At 38.0% G+C, this 8,693-nt stretch overlaps 1 protein-coding gene across 3 annotated transcripts; it reads right to left on the reverse strand.

Annotated features, from left to right (window-relative positions):
• Positions 1-3,780: 3,780 nt before the first annotated feature.
• On the reverse strand, positions 3,781-7,872 carry LOC311076706 (piggyBac transposable element-derived protein 4-like). Of its 3 annotated transcripts, none has more exons than XM_084105098.1 (4): positions 7,611-7,872; positions 7,059-7,096; positions 6,544-6,693; positions 3,781-5,391 (listed from the first exon to the last, which is right to left on the reverse strand). In XM_084105098.1, exons 3-4 carry the CDS (start codon positions 6,684-6,686, stop codon positions 3,903-3,905), a joined length of 1,632 nt encoding a protein of 543 aa, XP_083961224.1. In that variant the 5' UTR covers positions 6,687-6,693; positions 7,059-7,096; positions 7,611-7,872; the 3' UTR covers positions 3,781-3,902. The 3 variants fall into 3 exon arrangements, with proteins under 3 accessions (XP_083961224.1, XP_083961222.1, XP_083961223.1); XM_084105096.1 differs by having other exon boundaries at positions 6,993-7,096; XM_084105097.1 differs by lacking the exon at positions 7,059-7,096.
• Between the last annotated feature and the right edge of the window lie 821 nt (positions 7,873-8,693).

Below are 8,693 nucleotides of genomic sequence, written 5' to 3' on the forward strand. Positions count from 1 at the left end.
GTGTGGATTCGTGTGAAATGGGATCGTTTTGACAACGTTGTCGTACTATAGGCTACGCAGTGAAAAACGCAAAGGAAAAACCTCCGTTTTTAGTAGCCTACATCTTTGACGTGTAAAAATACCCTGGGTGTACGTGGCCTTTTTAACGAAGGCAACTAGGCTATTTATGCGATTGTTTATAACTGACGACGGGCTAGATGTTAATCAATCAGATTAAGACAGGTGCGAGCTGTTTTACATGAGATTGATTAATTCTGAAGTTGAACAGAGCCACATATACCACAAGAGGGAGTGCACACTAATGCCGTTCGGAATCGGTAGCCTATAATGGGATATTGAATATGATTTTATTATTTCTTTTCTCAGTTGTGTCACTTTGGTTTTCAGTGGCATTGCATATGTTGGAATTTTTACATTAAATGTGAATTTACATTAAACAGAAGTTCTGATATAATTTATCTTTGTTTAATTTTGCATAACAAAAAACAGCTGTTTTAATAGACTTTTTATATCCACTGCGGGTGTGTGCGTTTGTATGGGAGAGGGAGCGGGAGAAAGGGCGTGCTTTCCATAATACAACGTAATTTCGTGAGGGGAAAGCGTATAGTTTGCCATTTTTAAAAATCATATAGCTTAGCTAGGCTATGTCTTTGTGGGTTTTGGTTATTTTGCTGTTGTAAAAGGACATTTGAAATGACTGAAATAACTTGGAGAAGTGATATGGATCTAAAATGAAAGAAGTAGAGGCAGATGCCTTAATATGTAAATGTTTTTAGATTGTAAAAATGATTTTAAATGATTTTATTAAGTGTTAGATTTAGTTTTCTGTTTGTATTATTTTTTATATGCTGCTGCCTGTCTTGGCCAGGTCACCCTTGCAAAAGAGGTTCTTAATCAATGGGATTATCCTGGTTAAATAAAGGTTAAAAAAAAAAAAAAAAGACCTGTCAGACCTGCCCGGACCTATACTTCTATGCATTTTCTGGAAAATAATTGCACACCTCATAGTGTTCATCAACCAATTAAAATCAAGCATTTAACTGCCCAATAGTATGCAATGCCTATAAAAAATACTGTGCATTTGTAGTGTTTGTGCAATGACTCAAAATAATGCTTATTTATCAGTTTGTGTTAAAATGTGTAAATGAACTGCACGTAGTTATTTTATTTTTTCCTGCGAGGTCACACAAAGTTCGGTACAAATTAGTTTCCAGCAGTGAATTGCAATCATAATACCTTAATTGGTTCATTTAGTGGCATGAGGTAGAGATGGGGAGTCGACTCCAAAAGAGTCGATTCCTCGACTCTCACTAGCCCTAGTGTCGGAATCGACTCCAGGTCAGGAATCGACTCCCAGTGTCGAGTGTTTTTTTCAAGTTCAACACAGCAACAGTTCATTATAACGAAAAGATTATAATGAATGTAAAGATACGGAAATTAAAACAAAAAGATAAAGAAATGAGAGGAAAAAATAAGCAATGCCAGGAAAACAAAGAACAATAATGTATAGATAGTTTTTTTCTGTTGGGTCTGTTTTGCGGCTCAATCAATCATGATGTGGTTCAATACAGTCAATTGGTTGCGATTGGCACAAAACACTGCAGTAGGTTTTACGAACCAATCATGTACCAGTCCTCAGGGTGAGAGTGGGACATGCCCATAATTGGTAAGTGGTGGTTGATTGAGTGATACTGTTGAGTGATGACTGTTTTTGAATCCAGTAACGTTAACTTATAATGGCAACCCCGACCTCAACCGTGTGGAAATATTTCAACCAGACCGAAGACAAAACTAAAGTTCGTTGTGATATTTGTAAACGTTGTTTAAAATTCAACAGTTCAACGTCGTGCATGTTTATGAAATGCAAAAACGGCAATAAAACTGGTAATGTGTTGCAATCAGTCATTAAATATACTTTTTTATTTCATATAGGCATTCTTAGAGGTGATTTTTGTTTCTTGTCTGTGTTGATTAATTTTTCAATATTAAACATTTTAATAATGACCTTTACTTATTTGTATACAAAATTAGACGTTTTCTACAGAAGAGCTTTGATATCTATAATTTCCAGGTAATGTATGTAATCATGTAGGTTATCCCTAAATAAGACATTAAAAGACAAGTGCTGTGTAAATAAGAGTATAGTGTTTAGTGTTGTACTTCTGAAAACTGAAGGGAGTAAATTAAGTGTATAACAAAAACTATGTAATGCTTTGTGTGCTTGTCAATTCTTGAATATGCATCCTTGTTTCCTTTCCTCTTACCTCCATCCCCTTAGGATGCGAGGATGGAACATTAACATTAGTGAAATGGCATGTACTCACTCTATATAAAGTTCATTTTCTATTATTAAATGACAAGTGCATTAAAAACTATTATTAAACAACAGTTATTATTGGTAATAATATAAATAATATTTTTCAATGTTAAACAAAAAAAGTTAAAAAATAAAGTTAAACATGCTTAAGTTAAAGTTCATAGCTTCACTACATTAAAATTATATAAAATAATATACAAAATAAATAGATAAATACACTGTCTAAAACAAGTCTGCTTTTACAAGTTTAATGATTAATACTAACATATTGCACACTTAAATATGATTTGAAGAAGCTGCGATGTGAAAAGGAGGGGGATTTATAAGGTTTAGTTGATTAAACATTTTAGTATAGGAAACATTTGTATCCTCGCTCTTGACTCCTCAGGAAGCCTCCTCGTTCCTCACCCTCCTCCCGGTGGAATTAAAGAATTTAGATGTCCTACATGAGAGCGGAGCTCGATCGGTTTCAGGGTCGTAGGACATACGAGCGAGAAGTGAGGAAACGAGGAAGCATATTGAGACTCACCTTCTGAATCCTGACCCTATTTTAATTCAAAGTAAATGGAGTCGAGGAGTCGATTCCACCGACTCCAAAATTAGGAGTCGGGAGTCGGAGTCGACTCCAAAAAAACCGGAACCGAACACCCCTAGCATGAGGCCTTTGGGCTATAAGAGTACCATACAACCAACAGATGGCAGTATAACCTTTTCCTGACTGTCTGATAACACTGAAGTCCCTGATTCATACAGATGACAAAAATCAACAACCACAAAAAAAAAAAAAAAAAAATCTGCATGGCCATCCCAGTCCCCTGACCTGAACCATATTGAAAACTTAAGAGGAAAGCATATCAACATGCATGGACTTGGACAGAGGATCTGGATCTGGACACTGTGGACAGATGGAGTAGTGCTCTAACTTTTCTGGACCGACAGATGAAATTACCTAGGAGCCTATGAAGGAGTGAGCCAGCTCTCAGATTTCATCAAAAATATCTTAATTTGTGTTCCGAAGATGAATGAAAGTCTTACGGGGTTGGAACAACATGAGGGTGAGTAATTACTGACAGAATTTTCATTTTTGGGTGAACTAACCCTTTAAGCCTCAATTTAGTCATTGAGTAGCTCTAGTCTTCCTCCAGGAAATCAGCTTATTAAACTCTGGACTAGACTAAATCTAGAACTATTTAAACCCATGACAGAGAAAGCTGATTTCTGGGGACAAAGCCCTTTTTGGTCCGTTTTCTCTATTTTTACATTTGGGTTTCTAAACCATATGTAATGGAGATGGAACACCATGTGTTTGGTATCTATGGATTCAGAGGACCCTAAGCTAACATAAGCATGCATGTAATGTGTTTATAAAGGAAGTATGAGTGAGAAATGTACAGTAAACTTGAGAATTTAAAAAACGAAAATTTGATTTTTGTCATTACTGAAAATCACACCTCACACAACAATAACAAAAAAATATATATTTTTCAAACCCTTTGCTTGACAGACATTTGTAATTGTTAAATCAAATGTGTAAAGAACAATGAAATAATTAACTTTTTTTACAAACAGTCCCAGGCGTCTTTTCTTAGGCATGCCAGTGAGCAAAGCAAGGCCTCTCCAGGAAGTTGCAGAGGGGCACCTGGCATGCCCAACACTGCCAGGGGGTCTTGTTGTACACTCTGCTTGCCTTGCAATGCTCACAGTACTTTCTGATATCTGCAGGCTTGTGTGCAGGGTTTGCTGGGTCCAAGGGGGCAATGGGCAGGGGTGTGTGATGAGTTGTCCTGTCTGCAGCCACTGTTACCTCAGTTGTCACCCCGGCAAGTTGAGCACAGAGCTCCTCCATAAAGGCTCTGTGTGTCAGCGGTGTAATCTTTTGCTCTTTACACAGTTCTTTGTGGAGGATGTAGCTGTTGCATGTGGCTATGTCCACAAAGTGTAAGAACATAGTCTTATACCATCTATGTGCTTTGTGGTGAGCAGAGGTGTACTGGATGAGCTGATCGGACAAGTCCACACCCCCCATGTATTTATTGTATTCCAGAACTGGAGTGGGAACTGGAATGCTCACATTCTCCCAGGTTCCATCTCTCTTTTTTTGCCTTCTCGTGACCTTCTCAGATGTGTAGGCTTGATGGATGGTCGAGCAGATGGACACCTCTCTTGTGTCCATCCACTTGACAAAGAGCAAGTCACCATCTCGGATCCATCTGATTGTGCCTCTTTGGGAATTTTTGGAGAGGCCATTCACAGTGGATTTATGGAGTTCCATCCTTCCCTCTCTATATGTACCGCAGGCTCTAAAGTGCAGAGACGACAGGTGTTTGAATAGCTGACGGCTTGTATAAAAGTTATCACAATAAATGTGATAACCACTTCCCAAATACGGTTTGTCCAGGAGGCCCACAACTGCGTCATAGGAAAGTCCAAAGCCAGTGGGGAACTTTGCCTTCCCCGTGTACACGGTAAAGCTAGATGTGTATCCATTTGAAGAGTCATTCACAACGTCCTCAGCCGGATCGCTCATGTGCACATTTGAGGAAATGAAGAGCCACCTGTCCCTTGGCATCACTTTCTTTGGAAATGGCACTGAAAAAATTTTTTTTTGCCTCCAGTAAGCTTTCACTGATCCAAGTTTTAGCAATCCCATGAAAATAACAAGTGCAAGATATTTTAGGAAGTCTGTGGGGGTGACATCAGTCCATTTGAATTGAAGTCCTTGTGCTATCCTCTTTGTAGCTTGCTTATTTGTGTTACTGCATAATTGTCTGATGACATTATTGCTGAAAAAATGCTGGAACAAATCAAGTGGACTGTACACTTTGGATTTATCGAGTTGCACTCCTGGGGGCCTGGCAGGGGTAAACCTGGGGAGAGTGGGTGCCACATCTGGATTGCTTTCGGTTTTCCAGTGTTGTTCAGGTGTTGTACGGTGTGGGGAGCGTGATCTTGAGTGGCTCAGTGTGGGCCTCTGAACACTCTGTGTAGATTGTCTGCGTGTTGAAGTTTCTCTCCTCGGTGGAAGCTGAGGTGCTGTTGCCGGTGTAGATGACGTGCTTGAGTCATTATCATTACTGAAATAAATGTACAGTGCAATGCATAAGTGAATACACCCATGCTAAAGTTGACCAAAAAGAGGAATAAAAAATCATATTTTGGAAATTGAACTTAATGCCTTAATTTAAAAAATTAGGAAAAATCCAACCTTTAAGGACACCAATTTTCTTTGTGAATGAATAATGTATCGTAAATAAATAAATGTTCTTCCTTAAAATACATGGTGCATAAGTGAGTACACCCCTATGTTAAATTCCCATAGAGGCAGGCAGATTTTTATTTTTAAGTATTTTTTTTTATTTTTTTTTAGGATACTATGCATCCTGATAAAGTTCCCTTGGCCTTTGGAATTAAAATAGCCCCACATCATCACATAGCCTTCACCATACCTAGAGATTGGCATGATTTTATTTCAGTTAGCCTAAAAGCTAGTTTGATTTGCATTGAGAGATGATCTTATGGAAAGTACCCCATGCCAATCTCTAGGTATGGTGAAGGCTATGTGATGATGTGGGGCTATTTTAATTCCAAAGGCCAAGGGAACTTTATCAGGATGCATAGTATCCTAAATTTTTTTTTTTTTAAATACTTAAAAATAAAAATCTGCCTGCCTCTATGGGAATTTAACATAGGGGTGTACTCACTTATGCACCATGTATTTTAAGGAAGAACATTTATTTATTTACGATACATTATTCATTCACAAAGAAAATTGGTGTCCTTAAAGGTTGGATTTTTCCTAATTTTTTAAATTAAGGCATTAAGTTCAATTTCCAAAATATGATTTTTTATTCCTCTTTTTAGTCAACTTTAGCATGGGTCTATTCACTTATGCATTGCACTGTAAAAGGAGAGAGCAATTACACAATGAAACTGGAAGCTTCTTTTTGTGTCAAAATTCAATGTAGAAAAAATAACAACTCCACTAAAAACACATTTCACCTCTCTTGACCTGAGCTTACAGTGAAGGGGGAGGTGGTAAGTCAGTCTATTGAAACAAATTTCACACCACTCTTGAACTGAGCTTACAGGGAAGGGGGAGTATAGTACACTAAAACAAACATTTCATGTCTTAATTTCTCTCTGACTAAAAATCCATTACATACACATACTCAAGATCTATGGGACAATAAATTATAATGATAAAGAGGTTAGTTTAAGTTACATACCAGTCCTCAAAAGGATCTTCCCCATCCTGGTAAAATATTTCGTCATCTGTGAAAAAGCTGTCTGCTCCGGATTTCTCCTCGTCACTTTCCAGTAATTGTTCCAGAGCTTGTTCTGCCATAAATCTTTTACTGCTTGCCATCATAAAAGTCCTAAAACAATACAATAATAATAAATAATAATAATAAAAAATAATGGAACGGTGCATTGTGGGTAACGGCGACCATTTTAGAGGCAACGCAAAGGTCTCCACCGGCATCGAGAAAGAGTTATGGACCATGACAAAAAAAAGTTGGCTATACCGTATACTGACGAACTTAATAATGAAGCCAAACAACGCTACTTAAAAAAAATTGAGAATATAGGCGGAATCGATCCCTATGAACATAGATTATGGTGTAATAATTATGAAAGTTTACCAAGCCTCAGTTTCCCTGATATTTTCTCCTACCTGGTCTGTGGAGTGAGCGCTTACACCTCCGATCAATTTAAAAACTTCAAGTCACTGGAGGCTCACCTGCAGTTCACAAATGGATGGGTGCAAGATCTGCAGATCTACAAAGTAAACGCGGAAAAGACAATCGTTCGCACTAAACGTTAACGTTAACCAAGCATCAGTGGTGACACACACACACTTGTCAGATTCTGTGAGCTATGAAGCTTGTCTTTCTGAGCTATGAAGCTATGAAATTACGGTCACCTGGCAATCAATCGGTGCATCTCTAAAAGATTAGCATTAAAAGTATAATGTAGTATATACATTATAAAGTATAATGTTCAGATAGGCTATGCAACAAATGATTATAATGCTATGTATTTCATAACAATACTCAAAATAATATAAATATTTTTACGGTTTTTTTCCTTCTTTTTTTTCTTCCAACTTGCTGCGGCCCCCACTTTGAAAACCCCCGGCTATAGACAATACTACAGAATCTAACTTATAGTTCACAATACAGCAATACTGAACCATTTTCCTTAAAATAACCTAAATTAAACCTAATATTATCAAATGACCAACGTTACACTTTTAATTACCTACTGCCTACTATACAGTACATCTACGTACCGTTCCTACAATGCATTGCGACGTGACGAAACGATCCCCAACTCTCCGCTCTGTTCGCTCTCTGTCTCCGACGAAAAGGGTACCCCTAAAACGTCCATATTTGACGATTCGGGTTATGGGTAGGTTTAGGTATGCGTTAGGGTACCGCTAGGAAGCGCTACTGGTGCGCTTATGTCTTCGTCTCATATGGACGTTTTAGGGGTACCCTTTTCGTCGTATGTTGCCGTTTGGTCAAGACCCGTCAGTACGTGACGTTTTGGGGTGAGACCGGGTTGGTTTGTACATAGCTGTCCCTTACTATGGTACCACCCTACATTTTTCCATTGGTCGTTGCGCGTGGAATCTGCCTAACAACATCGATTTCATTGGCCTTTTTGCGCAGTGGTATTACGCAACAAGGAATGTGTATACAAACTGGATACCACTGTTTTCAGCGGAATCTGAGGAAGACGGCAAAAAACCGCACCTCTCTATCATTAATAGTTTTTAAGATAATTACACATTTGTAAAATTATGCAGTTTTGGGCGGTACCATATGACTAGGCTTAAAGGGATAGTTCACCAAAAAATTAAAATTAGCCCATGATTTACTCACCCTCAAGTCATCCTAGGTGTATATGACATTCTTCTTTCAGACAAATACAATCGGAGTTATATTAAAAAATGTCCTGGCTCTTCCAAGCTTTATAATGGCAGTGAATTGCTGTTTTGAAGTCCATAAAAGTGCTCCGGGGGGTTAATAAAGGCCTTCTGAAGCGAAGTGATGCGTTTGTTTGAGAAAAATATCCATATGTAAAACTTTATAAAGTAAAAAAAAAAATAGCTTCCGGCCAAACGAACATACTTATTCCACTTAAGTCTAAAGCGCAACTTATGCAAATAATGCGACTGATGATATTTATGCTATACCATGCACTACGCTACTTCCGACGTCACAAGTTGCGTAAGTTGCGATTTAGGCACAAGTACCCTTACGAAAAAGAAGTATACTTCAAGTTCATTTTATTAAGTATACTTAAGTAATGTTCAAGTATATAGGGGAGAGTGGGGTGAGTTGTGCCAGTTTTTACTCAAAGTGACTTT

The sequence above is a fragment of the Abramis brama genome (assembly GCF_963993115.1).
Source record: "Abramis brama genome assembly, chromosome: 25".
In the NCBI taxonomy this organism is placed as follows: domain Eukaryota; kingdom Metazoa; phylum Chordata; class Actinopteri; order Cypriniformes; family Leuciscidae; genus Abramis; species Abramis brama.